Source organism: Agelaius phoeniceus, chromosome 1 (assembly GCF_051311805.1).
Source record: "Agelaius phoeniceus isolate bAgePho1 chromosome 1, bAgePho1.hap1, whole genome shotgun sequence".
In the NCBI taxonomy this organism is placed as follows: domain Eukaryota; kingdom Metazoa; phylum Chordata; class Aves; order Passeriformes; family Icteridae; genus Agelaius; species Agelaius phoeniceus.
In genome coordinates this window covers 152,832,181-152,852,856 of record NC_135265.1, presented here as the reverse complement: position 1 = coordinate 152,852,856, position 20,676 = coordinate 152,832,181, and the positions used below count along the sequence as shown (strand labels likewise).

At 45.7% G+C, this 20,676-nt stretch overlaps 1 protein-coding gene across 15 annotated transcripts in view; it reads right to left on the bottom strand.

Moving 5' to 3' along the window:
• ADGRB1 (adhesion G protein-coupled receptor B1) overlaps positions 1-20,676 on the bottom strand; it is a 290,231-nt gene that overhangs the window by 120,786 nt on the left and 148,769 nt on the right. For 13 of the 15 annotated variants that reach the window (XM_077189526.1, XM_077189551.1, XM_077189553.1 and 10 more), the window contains 9 exons: positions 20,496-20,670; positions 18,047-18,211; positions 14,541-14,642; positions 12,419-12,525; positions 11,470-11,664; positions 10,407-10,475; positions 7,027-7,135; positions 6,034-6,177; positions 3,460-3,535 (listed from right to left, as the gene is read on the bottom strand). In XM_077189526.1, coding sequence (XP_077045641.1) covers positions 3,460-3,535; positions 6,034-6,177; positions 7,027-7,135; positions 10,407-10,475; positions 11,470-11,664; positions 12,419-12,525; positions 14,541-14,642; positions 18,047-18,211; positions 20,496-20,670 — 1,142 coding nt within the window. The remainder of the gene's footprint in view (positions 1-3,459; positions 3,536-6,033; positions 6,178-7,026; positions 7,136-10,406; positions 10,476-11,469; positions 11,665-12,418; positions 12,526-14,540; positions 14,643-18,046; positions 18,212-20,495; positions 20,671-20,676) is intronic. The other 2 variants (XM_077189545.1, XM_077189591.1) reach the window with 1 other exon arrangement.

The following is a 20,676-nucleotide window of genomic DNA, read 5'->3' as shown; positions in this document are numbered from 1 at the left end:
GATCTTCATTCCCTGAGGACCAAAAGCAAGTGGAAAAAGGCCAAAACTCTCATGTAGATGTCTAAATGCCTGTGCCCAGACAAAATATTGTAATAAATCTGGCAGCCCTGGGAGATTTGGCTCCTGGGAGGGGCAACATGTGAGGAGGTACCTCCCCTTCCTGGAAAGCCAAATTCTTTGTAGGCGCTTCCCTGGTCACTGAACATGTGAAAATATGGAATTCCTTCATTTTCCTCCAGTTTATTGGTGTTTAAATAAGCAAAAGGTCCCCACAAGCAGCAGCTGTTAAGTGCTGCCATGAAGGAATTGGTAGTGGAGTGGTAGATCCAGATCAGGCTGCTCCCAGCCCCTTGACATCCATGGACAAAGGACATCCTTATCCAAATCTGCACCAAATCTCAAAGTACTGCAAAAATCTTTCACTTTTCTCTCTGGATTTTATCTTTCTTTTTAAAAAATAATCAAGTGGGAAAGATTTGCACTTGCTTAACAGCAGCTAAAAAAATAGTGATTAAAGAAAAAAAAAAGAGGAAAAAAAAATTTGGAATTGTCTATGGATGTGTAAGTGTATACTCAAAAAGCTACTGTTCCACCAACACTAGAGGGAACAACAACATTGATTTAACAGGGAAAGAGAAAAATCAAAAATATATCTTTTCCTTTAAAAAGAAAAAAGGGAAAATCTAAACTAGAAAAAGAAGAAAAAAATAACGAAGCGACAAAGCCCAACTATCACCCTACAGAGGAAAAGTAAAGGAGTAAATCAATGGGAGCAGGCAGCTGTAAGAAGCTCAAAATGGGATCTGCTGAAAGGTAACCACCAGTGCATGTCTTCATTAGAGGCTGTGTCTGCAAGGGTCAGTCCTCGGGTCAGTGCTGCTGAATATTTGCATGAGCAGCAGGGATGACACCAAAACCTTGTGGAGGCTGAGGAGCAGGTGAGAATCGATGCAGCCAGCACAGACAGAAAGAGAATTTGATTTTTCAGCGTGGCAAGTTGTTGGGACACAGAAGTCACCGGTGTGCAGATCGTGAAGGGTGATCAGTGGCCAAGAAGCTGCAGCTGAACCAGAAGCTGAAGGAGGCTTATAAAAAAAATGGAGAGCAATTTTTTTACATGGGTAAATAATGATAGCACAAGGGGGAATGGTTTTAAACTGCAAGACGAGAGGTTTGGATTAAATGTTGGGAAGAAATTCTTTCCTCAGAGGGTGGTGAGACCCGGGCACAGATTCCCAGAGAAGCTGTGGCTGCTCCATCCCTGGAAGTGTCCAAGGCAAGGTTGGACAGGGCTTGGAGCAGCCTGAGATAGTGGAAGGTGTCTCTGCCTATGGCAGGGGGTTGGAATGGGATAATCTTGAAAATCCCTTCCACTGAGATGAAGCAAAGAACTTCTGTCTGTACCCTCCTTATCTGGATTCCACTGTGCTGTTGGGTTCAATTTCACTTTGAGAGGAGGAAACAGCAAAGGGAGTTCAAAACAGAGACACAAAATCAATCCAGGTGCTGGAAAACAAACAAAATTTCTCTGTTGGAAGGCTTGTCTGATAGTTCCCTGCACGTGGGGGGCTTTTCAGTCACCCACCCGAAAGCCAAGTGCCTTTAAGTGAAAACCAGACAAATTCAGCCTTAAAAAGAGAGGCAGGCTCCTGGCAGAGAAGGTAATTAAGCAGCTGAGCAGCTTGTTGGGAGCAGAAAAGGACTCAGTGTCATGGGGAATCTTTCAGGAGGAAGATGAGTCGCTTTTCCTACGAGCACGTTACAGCCCAGCTTCTGGGAAGGAAACAAACACGGGGAGATCGGCTTGAGCAGGAATTGAGAGGAGCTCAGAGGGCTCCTAAGTGGCCACCAAGGGTGTGCAAAGGGCTGTGAGCACAGTGCTGGCCACACAGGGAGAAGCAGGCTGGTGGCTCTCTGCTGTCCGTGTCCTCTGCAGCAGAGTCCAGCTGGGACCAAGCGCCTCTCTCACCTCCCCAGCTTGGAAAATCAGGTTTTGTGTGCAGCCCATCTCAATTGTCACAGCTGCCAAGATCTGCTGGGCTCTCTGGATCCAAGGGGACAGAGTAATGTGTGACTCAGAGATGGAATTGCTGCTTGGGGGGAGGTAAATTGGGACAATTAGGAACAGCTCAGCTGGTGCTGTTTGTTGAGTTAAATCTACTTTTTTTTTCATTTTTTTCCCTTCTTGGAAGAATCACTCTGCATTGAATCAGAGTGGTCCAATCCAGGGTCTGTGTTTCTTATGTGTACCCAGGAATAGCTGCTCTCCTCAGTGGTCAGAAATATTTTTTACCCATAGACAGCTACGTGGTTATTTAACAACATTCTCCTTTTTAATGCTGTGTCCATTTGCACAGCGCTGAAGTAAGAGGTGTTTTACTGCTGCTGCTTTCATTTATCTTTTTTTTCTTTTCCTTTTACTCTCCACAGGTGATTCAAGACTCGAGATTTTTTTAAAGAGGGACTGTCCTTTAATTAAGGAACATCTTAAATCAGCTCTCCCCTGGGAACGCTGTTCGGAGGCTGTGGCTGCCGCAGCTGCTGGTTATCAGAGCTCATTCCCTGCTTGGCCAGAGGAAGCTGAAATACCACTGGATCATTTGAGCCAATGATGTTTATTGCCCTTCTGATCTAATTCCCACTGCTGTAATGGAAGATATTACAGAATACAGTTGGCTGACTTGCTAATTCCTCTCTGCACTCACTCGGAGCTCTTTTGCCATTGCCAGTGCTAAATCTGGAGGTATTTAAATGATTATCAGTGAGGAGAGATGCCCTGGTGTTTATGGTAAATGGGCTCACGCTAATCAGTGCAGAACAGATTTAGAAGGTGCCTTAGGATGCTTAATTTACTGCCTCAGTACCAGTCATTGGGGAGAAAAAAAAAAAAAGAGCGAGAGGAAAAGGAAGAGGAGTGAAGAAAAGGGAAGGGAGTGCTGAACACAAAAGCTTTGGTGCCTGAGGCAGACATGTGCAGCCAGGCGTGCTCTGCTCCCCTCTCTCCTCCCCTGCCTGATTTCTCTGTGCTGCTGTGCTGTGCTGCTCTCCAGGGCTCAGTGTGGCTGGCAGCTCCCCGGCAGCTCGGGAAGATCAGGGCAGCTGAGCATCCTTCATCTGTCAGGGCTGCCAAAATCCCCTGTGACCAGGAGGGCAGGGTGAGGTTTCACTCCTGGAGGGTGAAAGGTGGCAGGGAAGAGGGAGACAGCAGCACTGAGCTTCCTCCCCTCATTTCTGGGGTGCTACACCTGGATGGGGAAAACATTCCTGCACCTCCAGCACGTGACGAATGAGCCTGGCCCCACCTGAACACCGGGGTCAAAATATTCCCACTGCAGGTCAAAATCTGCCTCATTGCAGCCAGTGATCTCTGCTTTTCCCTGGACAACAGGTGCTCTGCAGGCAGAGGGCTCATCCTGGTGATTCCCCAGCTGCTCCCCATGCCCAGGCAGCCCCTCTTACCTCTGCAGGGAGAGGATGTTGCCCACGTTCCGGTAGAGCACGGTCCCAACCACGAAGACAGAGGAGTCGTCCGACACTGCAGGACACCAGAGGAGAGGGAAGAAGACAACAGCACTGAGACAATTAGGGTGGCAGCTGTCCCCACGGGACACCCCAGGGCAGGATTTGGCCTCTGGAGGAGCATGGCCAGTGGTGGAGGGCTCTCTGTTGGGCCATGGCCAATGCCAACATCACTGCATCAGGCTGCTGTCACTACAGGGAGGGCTCAGCACCTTTGGGGTGACCCAGCATCCCAGATTTCTGCCTTTACCGAGGCTCACCCCACCCAAATGGTGCTCCCCCATTCAGAAACCCCCAAATTCCTCTGACAGCACCACAGCAGACAAATCTGCAAGGGAGAAAGTTCTCTTGCATCCACCTCGAGGCCTTTGGAGCCGTCCGCAGCTATCAGGCCATCAGAGAGCAGAGCTGAGCTGGGGCTGACAAGGCCAGCGGGAAGGGGAGAGGTCCCACTGTGCCTGCTCTGACCCCAAAACTCATGTGCTGCCTCTGGGGGCTGCAGCAGATCCAGATGAGCCTCTGAATCATCTGTATGACCTCTGGGCACGTCACTTGACCTCCTCCTTCTCCTCTTATTTATCTTCCTCCTCCTCCACTACCTCACAGTGCCCCAGCTGCAAAAAGCCAAAACTTCCCCTGATAAACCATAAGCAGCAGAGGCAGCCCTGGGACTGGATTTTTGGGGGAGGAAAAGCAAGTGGCTGTGTGGAAGGCAATGCTGAAGAAGCCTGGGAAAGTGTCAGGTGGGGCTTCTCTGACATCTTGTACTGAGGCTGAGCTGAGTGTGTCTGCTCCATCACTGCAGGACAGGCACAGCTCTGCATGCCCATCTTTCTCATCATCAAATTGGGATATCTGCTGAGCACATAACTGGGAGAGACTGACAGACAGGCTTGCAGAGCAACTCTGTCACCCAACTGCATAAATCAGTGTTGGCCCATGGAAATCAACTGTTCAAAGTCAGCTCCCAGCAGTGAGGGGGTTTGGATTTGGTCTCATGAAGCTGCCTGTCTTCATCACTTTGCTCAGGATAGCTACTCCTGTTCCCACAGAAAAGTGAGATCAAAACTAATAGAGGTGGATTTCTGCTGGAATCATTGAGTAACCCCTCCAAACCTACATCACCAGCACGAGATATTGAATAAAACAGAGGCAGAAGAGCCCTGGGTGGTAGCCAGGAAACCATGGAGAGGTGAGCACTGATTGGAAGTTGTTTCCTCAGGGTGGATGTCATGTTTTGTTTGCTCAGTCACTACAGATCAGGGGCCCTGGAGCAGCTCTCTGTGAGGATGCTTCCAACAGAAATCTAGAAAGCAGCTCCATGGGGAGATTTGGGACAGCCCTCAGCCTCAGAGCAGGATCAGCTCTGTCTAGGTCTGGTCCAACAATTTGTCCAACAGGTGATTAAAGATTTCAAAAGGTGAAGCCACCACAGCTTCCACAAACAGGGATAACACTCCCAGTGTGCTCCAGCTTCTCCCAGGGAGCTCACACTGTCTGCAAGGCACAACAAAACACAAGGAGTGCTTGACAAGGTCCTTGCTCTGCCAGTGACTCACTGTTTACCCTTGGGGGTGTCACTTAACTGTTCTTGGCCTCAGATTTCCCAAGCTGCAGTGATGGCTGATGCCATCCCCAGCAGGGAGGCCCATGACAAAAGGTCCTGGTGTGACAACTCGAGGCCAAAGGTCTTTTGTAGCAACAACTCAGTCTCCAGCCTCTGTCCCAAGGAAGGGGGAGCCAGCAGCTCTCAAAGCCATGAGTGCCAAAAGCAAATCCCATCCTCAACCAGCCCAATTTAGGGTCCTGCTTTTGAGAACTCAGGACTCAATCCTGCCAAATATCATCTTTGCCTAAAGATGAGCACCTTGAGTGTGTTGGTTCTTGGCACCCTCATTCATCAGACCATCCCAGAAACCTCCAGTTTGTTGGTTTTTTTAATAAATAGTTTTGGGTTATCCTAGCATGCAATCAGAGATTTCCAGATCTGGCAGTGAGGCCAGCTTGGTTGAGGCACCACCTCCATGCTGGGGCTCCTATCCATGCCCTGATGTAGAGCCTCAGTGAAAAATGCCTCTGAATTTCAATTCTGGGGGCAGGAAATTTCCCACAAAGGCCATAAATCCCCAGATGTATCAAAACTTGTCCAAGCAGCAGACTCAGCTGCTCAGCCTGACCTGCTGACTCTCAGCTACTCATCCTCAGATGGCTCCATCAGATCTGGATCCAGGCTTGGAGGGCACCTAAAGCATTGTTTGCCAATTTTTCCTGCTTCTTTAGGGAAAGATAAACATCCACACCCAGGAACTAAACCTGCCCCTAAACTTTTGTGAGGAGATTAGTTCAAACTCTTCGGCCATATTTGAAGGCCTTATTTGCACTCATCAATGCTTTGATGCCCAAACATTTGTGACCAAATACAGCTGATCTGGAAGAGGATTTGAAGACAAAGCAAACAGAAGGAATCACTCTTAGAAAATGAAGGAAAAAAATTTTGTTGGCTGTGCTGCCTACCTGAGAGCCCTGAAGACAGGATGCTCTTGGAGACAGTGACCTTGTCCTCCGAGTTCTTGGCCCAGTCCACCATTCCCCTCCAGCCTTTCATGGGGAAGGTGATGTCAGTTGCTGCATTTGCAGGCAGTTTGTGAATACCAAGGACTGGGGAGAAGCAAGAAATGAAACCAATGAGTGAAACCAGCTTCAATAAGTTCCATGTGTGCTCAAGAAAACATGGGAAGCATTAGTGGGAAATCAGAGAGATTGGATCTTGGGAGCCATAGGAGTGATGCTCTCTTGAGGACATGTCTGTGCATGAAAGAAGATAAAAGCAGGGCTTGTGCTTTGCTGAAAGGGTTCTGCCTGCATTAAATCTGGCAGAGGAGAGTCTGCTCCAGCACCTTATCTCCAGGAGTGGCCAGCAGCAGCTGATAAGAAGTGGGAGGAAGAACAAGACATCTCTTGGTTTGCCCTCCCAGCAATCAGCAGGACTTCCTCAGCTCCTGGCTGCATCCAGATCATCAACTTTAACAGCCACCAATGGACATCTCTTTTGTGCACTTTCCTAATCCCATCATGAACCCATCTGTACTTTTTGGCTTCTGCAACTTCCTCTGGCAACAAGTTCCACGCTGCGATTGTGCACACAACATCAATCAAACACTGCCTGCTGTTTGCTCACTGCCGCCATTGGCTGCTGGGCTGTTCTTGTGTTCAAAAAATAAAAGAAAGAGTCTAATTCTGCCCAGTTTGTCATCTGTTCTCCATTTGGTAGATATCTCTCAGATCTCTCTGTAGATCTCTCTTCTTCCTCATGAAATCCCAACTTCTTTGGAGAAAAGCCACCCCATATTTATGCCCATCCATGTCTTCCCCCAGACCTTTTAATATCCCACCACCTGCTGCCTCCCCTCCTTCCTTCTCTCCCCACATCCCAGGTTATCCATATTGCACAGTAATTAACAGCTTTTGGGGGTCTCTTCCCAGTGTGGGGAGTGCCAGTGAACTCACCCAGATTGTCCGTGACTTGGTAGGAATCCCGGAAATCTTTCATGCGGAAGCCGATGACATCAATGAAATCCTCCACAAGCCTGAACAGCTCCTTGGCATTTGGCCCTATCTGCAAAGAGAGGCAGAATTTGGAGTGGATCAGTTCCTAATGAGAACAGCAGGAGCTTCTCTGCAGGCAAAGGTTTCTGCCCTCACATGTGAACTGGGAGCATATGCTGGGTATAATGGACTGTTATGGAGCTGTGGAGAAGGAGGACTGGGAAATCACAAGAGGAAGCCAAGAAAAAGAAAAAAAGAGAAACAGAAAAGAAAAAGGAAAAGAAAAGGAAAAAGAAAAAGAAACAGAAAAAGAAAAAGAAAAAGAAAAAGAAAAAGAAAAAGAAAAAGAAAAAGAGAAAAGAAAAAAGAAAAGAAAAAGAAAGGAAAAGGAAAAGGAAAAGGAAAAGGAAAAGGAAAAGGAAAAGGAAAAGGAAAAGGAAAAGGAAAAGGAGGCAAAAATTATAAAGTGACATTCAGATTGATAGAAATTAGGGTGGAGGGCAAGATTTTAAACAAAAGGAAATATTGGAGACTCTCTGGAGAAGAGAATAACCTACTCATCTCCTTTCATAAAATCATAGAAATGCAGAATGGTGTGGGTTGGAAGGGACTTTAAAGGTCATCTCATTCCAGATGCCTCTATTGAAAGCAGCCACACTAAAGGACAATTGTGGTCTAATGTTGAATCCCAGCCAGCCTGATTTTCTGCTTTCCTGTTCTGTTGTCAGGATCTCACTCTCTGAATCAAGTTCTTGGTACTGGGCTGTCCTGGAGTTTCTCTGGCTCATTTCATCCTGTTTTTTCCCCATTGATAAAGACATTGGCAGCAACTCCTCTTTACTGTAATTTGCCAACTTAAGGCAGAGCTATTAAACAATACCCAGTTTTCCAGTGACAGATTCCATAAACTATAATCCACCTGAGACAAGCTCTGCTGACTGCCTGCCTTCTCCTCAAAGCACATTTGCCCACAGTGGCTTAGCAAATGCCACAAGAGGCTGAATAAAAGCAATTCAGCTCCTCTTCTTTTCCTTGTCCACCACTTTCATGATGTTTTCAGTTCCTCACCATAATCCAGACATTCTGAGGTGGCTGAGTGAGCTGGAGGGACAGCTGGGGACAAGCAGGATGGGAAGGAGGCAGGAGGAAGGCTGTGCCATGGAGAGTGCGGGCAAGGAGCACAGGGGTGGCCATGCATGTCTCTGTCTGTCTGTCTATCCAAGGAACCTTGGTAAGACTAAAACTGTCTCAGGATGAGATGAAAAAGTCCTGCCAGTACAGCAGGTGTGCACAGAAGGAGGAGAACTGAGTGAGGATGCTATTTTTAGCTGCACACTTTTATATTCCATTACAGATTGAAATCACAAGGTCAAACCAAATCCAGGCTGCACTGGATGCTGCATTTTAGGTTTTATCATATAATGGTCGACAAAGCCTCTTTAAAAATCATTGTAGCCCCTTTCTGAATACCTTTATGGGATGTTTTCATTTTTATTTTCCTGGAACAATATCTTTCTGCCTGGGGGGCCACAGGGCATTGGAATGTGTGACTGCAATGAAGTTGGGTTTATTTTTAATGAGCAAATTAGGAGCCAAAGGCTTTATTTTAAAATAATTGGTCGATCTTATAAAATGCAGAATGTGATTTTGGTCCAGCAGCTTTAAGGGAGAAGCACAGAGACTGCTAAAACCTCTGCTGGCATCATGTTCACAGAGATTTCTGTGTCCTAAAGTCGTGGTGCTGGGCTGTCAGCTCAATTCCCACTAAAATACAGACCAGGAAACCATTCTCCCCGTGATGCTCCCAATCCATGTGTAGGTCATGGTGATGTGGGCTGTGCCTGCCTGGAGGTGCAGAGAGCAGATTGCACAGGGAGAGCCACTGGGAACCAAGTGCCACACAGAGTGAGCTGTTTTTAAGGGGATCAACAGGGTTTCCCTGTTGTCATGACAACTTGACAGTCTCCTCTGCTCAGTGCTGAAATACCTACATGCATCTGGAGTATTTGGGCAAAGAATCACAGATTCAGGGTATGGTTTAGTTTGGAAGAGGCCTCCAAGGCCATCTGGCCCAACCCACTTGCTCAAGCAGGGCCACCTTGCCCAGGACCATGTCCAGATTCTCCATCCCACCCAGAACCAGACCATGTCACCCTCATCCAAATTCAACAGGAAAGCACAAAATATGAGGGAGGAAGAGAAGAGAAGAGAAGAGAAGAGAAGAGAAGAGAAGAGAAGAGAAGAGAAGAGAAGAGAAGAGAAGAGAAGAGAAGAGAAGAGAAGAGAATAGAGAAGGTTGCTCAGCTCCTGACAGAGTTGCTGTTGCATGATGGAAATGTATTTGAGTCCCTGTCTCATGTTCTGGACTTTCAACAATTGTCTTTTAACAATTGCCAGCACTTGTTAAAAAGTTTTTCCCAGACGACTTCTGTGTTTGGTGGGAAGATAACTGGACTCTGGTGTTGCTTTGTGTGTTGGGTGATTTTTTTTTTTTCTTGATTATTTGCTGTTTCCAGATCTTTTGGAGGAATTTTGCAACAGCAACAGTTCACAAAAGGAATGTTAAAGGGACACAGGCATAGGTGTGACACAGCTCCACAACAGAGAGCTCAAATGGAGCACACAAATCAAGAGCCAAATAAGAAACAGAAAGAAAAAACAACAACATCAACCCCTAATACTTGACAATTCAGCTACAGAATTGTTCATAGAATCTTAGAATTGCCTGGGTTGGAAGGGACTTAACGTTCATCTAATTCCAAGCTCTTGCCATAGGCAAGGACACTTTTCACATCTTGCTCTAAGCCCAATCCAACCTGGCTTTGAACACTTCCAGGAATGGGGAGCTCAGGACTGAGCAGAATCTCTAACCTTGATAGGAGAGAAATAAAACACAACTGAGCCCAGAAGCTCAGAGAAATAAAGCAAAACACAACTGAACCCAGAAGCTCAGCCAAGCAGACCCCAGCTCTGAAAACCCCTCCAGTCCTGCATCTTTTCAGCTAAGAACTCAAAGCTACATGATCCCACTTCTTTATCTTAGCAAGAGGAAAGAGTGGAATTACAGAAAGACATCAGGATTTTCAACTCCCAGCTAAGTCTGACCCTTGAAACCCATGCCAAATTCAGTTTACACCACCAGCATTTCACTGTTCTTCATGCAGAGAGCCTGGCTCAGAGCTGAGATCCTGGGGCTCCCTGAGTTACTCCTTTAATGTGACTCAGCCTGGAACTAAGCTCTTCTTAGGAGGTCATGTAGATGCCTGGAAATTCCCCTCCTCATGACTTAACCCTGTGCTGAAAGCCTCTTTATTCCCAGGGAAGGTGCTGAAGGTTCATACCAGCTGAGCTTCCTCCCATTTTTCCCGGTTTTCCTCTGACAAAATGTTGCTGATGATCTGGACGAAGTTCTGGAGAAGGGAGACAAGAGAGGACAGGAGAGGTTGTTATGCAAATATAGCCCAAACTGGGAAGGTCATGTAAGATTTAAAGATGCTCCAAAAGCGTTCTCATGATCCCACTCCCAAAAGGTTCCAGAGTATTTCACAGGTCCCCAAGGATGTTAATGGCAAAGCAGGTTTTAATAAGACCTTTTTTCCAACAATTTCACTTTAACTACTGCATCTTCTAAGGCATTGGATTGGGAATAGGTCTTGTATCCATTACTGATGATTTTTAAGGACAGACATGGTAAATATTTGTCAGGAGCTGGTTAAAACCAGATGATCTTCCATTACATAAATCCTTCCATATCTTTTTTTGTTATATTATTTCTGTTGTTTCCAACATATGGAAACCTCAGGATTCTCTTTAACTTTTGACCAGGCAGGAGATGCAGAGATGGATCAAGAGGGAGCTGTCCATGGTAGGAACTTTACAGCATGGCGTGAGAAGGAAGGAGACAGGAAATTTAAAACTATTGATTTTTTTCCTCCAGTTTTACCCCTCTCTGCAGATCCTGCAGGATCAGTTTAATGTTTCAAGTCATGAGGTGATGACCAATCCCAAGGGTGTATCTGGTAGCTTCTGGATAGAAAGCCCTGGGATAAGAAACCACTATGATATTTCCCTACAGCAACACCCCGGTACCCAATGCCACAGGATCATTTTACCTCGAGCCATTAGCCTGAAATCCCTACCAAATAATGTTCTGATACCAATTAGGCTCTGCAGTGAAGTGCTATCGTGTTGAAATTGTTCAGAGTGACCTTGGCTTTCAAGTTCTCAGTTTATAAACCAAGGAAGAACCACCTCAAAGGGAGAATTTGTTAATACAGAAAGACATTTATGTTGGGAAAAATATTATTCTGATTTTCATCAGCACTGTATCAGCTATGATCAGTGTCTGTAATCAAACCTGGAGGCCTGAGCATGGGCAGCTCTTTAAGCCAGCCTTGGGCTCACCTGCACATCCCCAGAAGTCGGGCTGTGATAAGCCCTACGGAAGATCTCTGTCATGTTCCTGAGTACATCCATGGTGGACAGCAGGTCCCCACTGTAGCTGGTCCCATCCTGGGAGATTTCCACAAGGTTCTGGAGCACATCTGACAGCCCATCTCCCATCAACCCACGCTGAGCTTTGGCAAGGTGTTCCCTGGTCTGAGAAACAGAAAAGAAACACGAGGAACACTTTTAGGGACAGTCAAAGTCGAGTTAATGAGCTCGGTGAAGGAATTGCCAAGGGAAGGTTTTTGACCTCCCTCACAATTCAGAGTGCAGATCAGATGAATCTGACAATCTTTGCTGGCCTGAGAGCCTCTGGTATTTTTAAAAATGATAGAAAAGAGTGATATATTCTAAATTATCTTCCAAGTACCCCTAAAATGACTGAGAACTGAAATTTTCTGTTTTGCCCACAAAGAAGAAATTGTCCCACTATACAAACTTTCTTCTGTTCACAGCCCAACAGAATATTTTTGCCCCAAAAATCTTGTTTTCTTGCAATCAATTTGGAACTATTTTAGGACAGCTTGTACCTCACCATGAACAGGAGAGATCAGTTCTCCTAAAGGTTGCAGGAGACCACCAGAAATTCCTCATAACAATGAATTTAAGATTAACAAAAAATAAGATGCTTATTTAAAAGTGATGCAGCCATAGCTATAGTTAATGATAATGTGATATGAAAGGTCTGGAAGAGCCCAGATTCTGCCAAGCTGGATATTAAAATATCCTGAAAGAAACCATCCCTTGTCCATGCAGAGCCCGTGCATGACAAGGTAGGCAGAAAAAAACAAGATAAAATCAAGGTAGAGCTGGAATCTCCTTTTTTCCCTTTTTTGTAACTATAGCCATGTAGCAATCACTGGGGAGGATCCCAAACCTGCTGAGCTGAGCAGTGGGGCTGCCTTACCATCATCTGTATGTTCCTGTAATCAATAGAAACACACTTGATGTATGTTGGAGGCTCCCAGTAAGCGATGCCTTCTTCATCTAAGATGCATCTTCGAAGGATCAGCCCTGGAAGAATGAAAGAAACAAATATGGGAGTGAGGACAGGATGAAAGGTCAAACATTCAAACATTTGTCATGAGTAGAAAGTCGTGGGACAAGAGGACATGGCTTCAAGTTCTGCCAGGGAAGATTTGGGATGGATATTAAGGAAAAATTCTTCACTGAAAGGGTGGTCAAGCATCAGAACAAGCTGACCAGAGAAGTGGTGGAATCACCATCCATGGAAGTGTTCAAAACAGGTGTAGATGTGGCACTTGAGGGCATGGTTTAGTGGTGGGCCTGGAAGTGCTGAGTTAATGGTTGGACCTGAGGATCTTAGAGGTCTTTTCCAGCCTTCATGATTCAATGGAGATCACCCAGAACTGGTCAATGCACCAATTCAGACTCAGCTACCAGCACAAAGGGCATCAGAGGCACCTGCAGATGGCTGAACAAGCCTTTAGGGGGGATTATCTTTATTTCCTTCTCCTGCCTTTTACTACTGTAGAACAGCAGAAGGAACTGGGCAGGAAACCAAAAATTAACAAATTGGACATGGCTAGTCAGGGTGAGGAGAAGCTTTCTTCTGCCCTGGTGACAGCATTTTTCCTGGTTTGGGAAGCCCCACGAGCCTCCCCAGGTGGTTTGGTCTGGTACTTGCAACTAAAGCAGGGCTTGTGCTGCCCACGCAGCCTGGAGGGGAATAAACACCCGACAGCACCAGTTTTGCATCAGCTGAAACTCTCTGAAAGCTGCTTCCAGTCCTCCCACAGGCCTCCCCTCAGCTCCAATCCACAGAGGGCTTTGCAGTGATAATCACATGCCTTGTGATGTGGAGGAGCAGACATATCAGAGAGGAGGAAAGGCAGAGGGATCACTCTGTCCCAGCCACCATGATGCCATTTAGAAAGTCTCTGAGGATCAAGTTTGCTGGGTCTGCAGTCCTTTTGCTGCTGCCAAATAATTCAGTGGCCTTTCTTTGGGTATGGCCCTTCTAGGACAGCACTGGGGATGACACTGACTGTCCCAGCTGAGTCAAATAGAGCTGTCTGCATCCAATCCTCTCCCTCAAATGAAATAAAACCTTTACACATATTGAAACTGCTGCCATTATTTATGTTCCTGCCTGACAGTGAGGAACATCCAGCTGAGGACAAACCCCACCACCAGCATTGCTCCTGGAGCCTCCTCTGCACCACCTTCCATCCTGTGGCCACAGGTAACACCTGGATGCCCACATCCTTTTACTTTACACCAGAATGATTAGACCTTCAACCTGAGTGCTCAAAGAAATTTTTAGAGAGGTGCTGAGGTTTCTAAGTGCAAGTGGACAACAGAATTCAGATTTCCTGAATTTTTAGTGTGGCTGTTGAAGGTCAGGAAGGATACCACAAAGAGGTTAAAATTGTTTGTGAACATAACTGATGCCAATCATTTGCACATGAGAAGACCATGATTCTAAAATTTAGTTTTGAATCTCACATGTATTAATTATTAATTATTACATTTACAAAATAATATATTGTTGGGGATGCTCAGGTATATTAATTTCAAATAAACACAGATTAATTTTTGCTTGACAACCCCTTTAAGTTTTATTACGCATTGCCACATATAGAAAACTGAATGTCTTTGAGTTCTGAATGAAAAGAACAAAATAATGGACAAAATATGTCTCATACAGCAGCTGCTTTTATGGGCACTGGAGAGAACTACAACACCCAAATCCAGAGGAGTCTAAAGCCCTACCTGCTCTGCAAAGCTTTTTGTAGATAATGAAGGGAGGGTATCTTAGTGCTCCTTAATTTCAAATTTTCCACAGGGTGAATGGAAACCACCTCAAAATATCCAATAGCAACTAAGATGTTTGTGCTTTCACAGCGAAACCAGAAACCCAGACAGAATTAATTTAGCCATGGACAAACAGAGGGAAGTCCATGTGCCTGTCCTGTCTAGGACACAAAGGTTCTCCTCACTTAGGACACAAAGGATGAAGGATGCCCTGGTGAGAGGCCACCTGCCCACCATGCAGTCACCCTTACCAGTGGCATTGCGGGGACACCGGACGGCGGCAGCATCCCCGGCTGGCGTCTCCTTCCAAACCACGGGGCCAAGACTCTCCTCGTCACAGATTTCATGGGGCTCTGCCAGGAGAGAAAAACTCCATTGGTAAAGCTTCCTCCTCAGCAAGGACATGGAAAAGGGAAGTATGGGAGCGTGATCTGTGAGCCAGGAGGTCGGAGCTGCACTCCCAGCTCTGCCGGTGCTTGGCCCCTCACAAAGTCACTTCACCTCTCTGGAATTTGTTCTGCCTGTCTGAAAACTGGGCATTCATCCACACCAAGGATTAGCTCACCAAAATCCTTGGGAAAGTCCACTCACATCCTTGCCTTGCCTTGGGGCAGCTCATTGCAAGAAAACTGCTGTTGCTACCCTCTACTAAAGAGTTTTATTTCTTAATTTTTAATGGGCAGATCTTTTGTGAGTGAACTCCATGACTCCAGACTCCACCTCTGCCATCCCTCAGGGTCACCACCTTCAGTGTTGGATGTATCTAAAATGAGGCTTGGCATGAATCAGTGGATTAAGAATGAAGGAAAGAACAAGCAAATGAAAAGACAAGATGGACACATCCCCTGGGTGGTCTTCATTCTGCCTGCTTCCATCTTGTGCACAAAAGAGAGCAGATCTGAGCCCCAACAACTTGGAACTGCATCAGCAGCTCATTTCCAAACACTGCTGCAGAGCCCAAAAGCCTGCAGAAATGTGTTTTGAGACATCACAGAAAAAAAAAATCATTGGAAGGATGGTTTTGGAAGCTTCTGTCTGTGGGTGGAGCTGAGTTGGTCCTGGAGTTGGTGGGATCTGGGAGAAAAACATTCACTACAGGAGGTCTTTGTGCTGATAAACTCATTATTTGCAACATGTAAAGCAGAGGGAGCCATGAGGATGGTGTTAAAGCTATTTGTCACTCCTGAGGGAGGGAAGGAGAAAAAACTTGATTTAATAGTTTCTGATTACAATTTTTATTCATTGTGCATTTTACATTATTCAATGTAAAATTTCCAACACAAAGGAAGCTGAGTTTGTGCCTGCAGCTGGTCAAGACATGTCCCACTGCTGCTCTGGGACTACCCAGGGACCAACCTGGCTGTGGGGAGTGCTCAAACCTAAATTATGGGCACGGCAAGTTCTGATTCTTTGAAGAACTCCTATAGGACCCAGCAAGCTGCCTGCACATCACTGCTCCTGCAGGCAGGCTCCAAGACTGCCCCAAACCCCAGCTGCAGTTCAAAGATGAAGTCCCCCCCAGTAGATACTGGGAATGAATAAGCTGAATTCTCTGCCTGGAAACAGATGCTCCTTTCCCCTTGTTTAAAGTTCCCTTGTGAGTAATCACTATTGTGATGGAACTCCGGAGGGCAGCGGGACCCCAGCTGTGCTCTGCACATGAGCAGGGCTCATCCCTGAGCCAACAGCTCGTGGCTTCTGCAGATAAGCCAGAACAGGGGTGGAAAAGAGGCAGTTTCATTTCCAGCCTGCTGACATGGAGCTGTGGGGCAGAGAGATTGAATAACCCAGTTGTGACAGCACTTGGTCACCCACAGAGCCTGTTCCAGAGCAGGGAGATGATTTCCAAACTTCCTGTGCTTTGACCACGGTCACAGATTGTCCCACGGTTCACAGGAGGGTTCTGGGGTGTGGAAGCTTCCAGCACCCTCAGCTACAGAGCAGCAGAGCACAGAAAAAAGCAGAGAGGGAGAATGTTCAGATCTCTCCTCTTATTTCTCCCCAGCTGGCCTGTCAAAACTTCCTGGTCTCATCACCCCTGCAGTGTCCCTGGGGACCACTGAGGGATGCTGTGGATCAGAGATGCTCTTTAAAAACACACTGATTGGAGTTGTCTTGCCAGTGAGCACAGGAGCAATTCCCAGGCCAGGAGAGAATCCTTTCCTTTCTTCTGCTTTTTTTTTCTTTTTGATGTTGCTTCACAACAAAATCCCTTTTACCAGAGTAACCTATTTGCACTGGGAGATTTTAATAACTAACCCAATTAAGTTCAATTCTTCTGCTCAAATTGAATCATGCCAGCATGTGATACTTTCTAGAGAACAAATTGAGCGGGTTTATTTTTAGCCTCTGATGTTTTCCCCACCTTTTCCTTCCCTTGCAAATTAACAACTGCAATGAGACCCTTCTGGCTGTGAACCCTGGCAGGCCCCAGTGCCTGAGACTTGCCTTTTCCTTTTGAGCACTGCACAGGCATCAACCCCTGCAGAAAGAGAAGAAAAGATCGGGCTTGTTCTGCCAGGGCCCCAGCTGGCACATACTGAAGCTGAACTAAATCTGCCTCACTCTGTAGACACCACCAGACAACCTGGTGCTAAGATTTTCTGTGGTGAGGGAGAGCTTTGTGGCAGAGTTAGAAGAGATTCTCACACGCCACTGCTAATTGAGAGGCACAGCTTGTAAGGAGAGGTGATGCCTTTCATTAAGAGTGTAGCTGGAAAGAGTGACAAGGCTGTCACACAGCCTCTTTCTCTGTCATCTCTGAGCTGAACGTGCTGGAACTTCCACGCTGAAGTCCTTTGGCTTTCATCTCTTTGTCTTCAGCACTTTGTGAGGGAGTCTGAGGTGTCGGCTTGGCCTCCATGTGGAAGATCTGCCCCCAGGCACTCCTGCATCAAAATTGCTGCCTCCTGTCCTTTAGGGAGATGCCCCTTTCCAGTAGGAATGCTGGGATACTGCCATGAGAATCTCTCCTGTCTCTCACTGAGCTGCTCTGACAATTAATTACCCTTTCAGTCAAAGCTCATGGCCTGTTACAATCAATGCAATCTGCCTGCAAACATCACAAAGGCCATTGATTTCCCCACCAGCAATTTCACCAGGCCCTTTAACTCAGACTGAGGAAGAAAGCAGAAATGGTGGGCAGGCCTTTTTTTTTGGTATCTGTATAGTCTGAGAGGCAGACAGAAACATTCCCACTTGGAAGAGTTCACGCCAGCTTATTTTTCACATCCAAACCCAGGTTTTCATCTGCCCTACAGCTCACTCACCCTCCATTCAGCTTATACACTCTGCAGGAAGATAAGATTTGGGTAAAGCTCTGACAGTTGCAGACACATCTTTTTCTTAAAAATTTCTAGTGGTGTGAAGGCTTCCCAGAGGTAAAGGGTGGGAAACCTGTGCAACATCCTCAATACTCAACAACTTCATAGATTTGAGACTCTGATACCAGTTTTTGCTACCAAACAGTTTCTCTTTTCCTCTTGTAACTCTATGGCAATGAAAAGATGAAACCACCAAGGCGGGGCTGGTGTGAGTGACCAAATATTCACTGAAACCAAGACGGTTGCTCCGGATTCTGCAACAGTTAAATCAAGACTTTGTATCTTGTGCCTGGGTCGTGGGTAGGATTTTATTAGATTACAACCCTTCATAGCATTCAGATCTCTGACAAATGACATGGAAGCCATTCCTAAAATCCAAAATTCAAAAATTCTGCCTCATTCAAAGGAAAGCATGAGGGATCTAGGGTACATACCAGGGCATTTTCTGTCATTACACTGCTTGTACTCCTCCTTGGGACCCTGGCAAGTCTCTCCACCAAAGAAGGGGCCGTAGCACACCCGGTCACGTCTCTGAGTGCCACCTCCACACGTGGCAGTGCAGCTGCCCCACACTCCCCAGGCCTGCCACTTCCCATCCACTGGAAACAAAAAAAAAAAAAAGGAAAAAAAGAGGAGAAACAGCCTGTTATGTCCCAAAAATCATCTGCAACAGAAGGAATCAAGGTCCAAATGTGAGCAGAAGAACCTAAGTAGGGCAGGGTTTGGTAGGAAGGGAGGTCTCCTGCTTTGGATCTTGGTTTGATCCTTAATAGACATTAAATCAGAGTCTTCCCATTCCCATCCCATCAGTCCAAGGGTGGTTTTGTGTTCTTCTCAGCACCTCCACACTCTGCAAAAGCAACCCTACCTCTTTCCTCAGGCTGAGATTTGGGGCTGTGCTCCTGAACACTCTTCCCATGGGCAGGGATTCAACATGGCAGCCACATCTGCCAGGCCAGTTCCACATCTAGAATTCACTGGGAATGTGCAATACATGTGTGAAAATGGACCTTCCCAGAGAAGGTCTGGCTCTGGGATTTAGAGAGACCAGCAGAGCCCTTGGGCAAAAAAACCATGAAGAGACCTCAAATAAACCTCCCTCCAGCTGTTTCCATTGCACTGATGCTTCATGTGCCTTGGAAAAAGGTTTGGGATGCTGTCTCTTTCCATTGTATCTTCTCCCAGCATCTTTCCAGATCCAGTAGAAATGTGACTTCTTTTATGTTAAAAATGACATTTATCAAAATTCTGCTTCTTTTACATTAACAATGGCATTTATCACAGCACCATAAAAATGTTAATTAGCCCTCACAACAAGCCTGCAAGGTAGGGAAACATTCTCCTCTGCTGTGCCACAACAACTCAGTGACAGAACTAGAACAGGGCCTAAGTGTGCTCTTTACAAGTTGAGCTTTTAATTTTAAGTTACCACATCATCTTGAGTTGAATAATTCCTTTTGGGAGGTGGGAGATCCATGCCTGCTCCAAGAAGTAGACAAAAATTACCAAATAAGAGGGGCAGGACCAAATCCTGGTGCTTTATTTAGTGATGTTTTATGCAGTGGAAAGTATGACCTGAGTTGCTTTGACAGATAACTCTGAAATCAGTGAGACAAGGTTGTCTTAAAAGGGTTTCTGAAGCCCCTTTTTGTCTTTAAAGATCTCCCTAAGTTGCAAAGAAAGAATGAGACTCCTAAACATCAAAACCTACTCGAGACCATGTAGGAAAATCCAACACCTTTTTTAAATACTGCAGATAATGGTGTTATCAGAGTGTAAAGGGATTCCCTGAAGAAATAGGTAGATCAGGATGAATTCCTGTAGGATATATTATTATTACTGTTGTTATTATTATTACTGTTATTGCTGTCATTACTATTAAGTCACAGGTGAGTGCAGTGACAAATCTTGCACAGACATGAACAAAGGCTTTATTGTGGCAGACCTTCTCACTGATAATGTTTAAAGCTGACATACAATGGAGGATCCCCCATTTGCTTGAAATATGACTGGGAACGTTGAAATGGTGGGAGGAGAGGAACAAAACAAAAAGAGGAGGAAAGCTGAAGCCCTGTGGAGGCAAGGGAAGGGTTTCATTGATATTTTCATGGGAGTTTTTTAAGCTCATGCTGAAAAGCTGATATCTAAGGTTAGAAAGACACATTCCCTGTGGGCAATCACTCACCTCTCTGGGGTCTCCTGAAACATTTGCCAGCAGTGGATTTTGGCTGGCATATGTTGGAACTTTGGATACTAAGAGTTTTGAATTTTTTGTCTTGAGGGGCACAGATTCCTGCTTTAGAACAGTAGCTAATCCTTCTTCTTCACCTTTTTCTTCATGGGTTAGGGTGGTATTTTATAATTAGAAAAGTCCACATTGCAGACTTCAGGTAATTAGTTATTGGTTAAAAGTGAAAATACTTTTATAGTTAAATATACTTTTATACTTATATATAATTTCTTAATTAGATAGTTTAACCTTAAAAAACCTTATAGAAAAAGATAGTTCACCATTTTATAGCTAGTTAGTAGAATGCTATAAAACCCACAACTTGTAAGACTGTAGTATAGATTTAAAAAATCTATAATTAGATTATAATCTATATTATAATCTATAGTATAGATTATCAGAAATCTATAATGTAATATAGATTATAAGAAATAATAAACATTTAAATCTGAACATGAAATACCATGTCGAACACTTTCAATCCCAACCTTAACAAAAAACAACACAGAAACCAAAAACCAACAGCCGTGGTCTGTTGGAATGATCCGGGTATGCCAGAATGGGCGCAAGTCTTCCCCAAACAAACATTTTACTGGGATTGCAGAGGAAGGTGGGCCAAGAAAAAGAAGAAGGCACTGTCCATTGTCACTGACCTGGGCACTGGCGCAGGAAGCAGTCGCGGGTCTCCACCCAGTGTCCCTGGCACTCGGCTCCGCCGTAGGAGGGCCCGTTGCACTCCCGCGTCCGCTGCTGGGTCCCGTTGGAGCAGGAAGCGGAGCACGAGCTCCAGCTCGACCATTCGTTCCAGTTGCCGTCCACTGAGTGGCCCAAAGA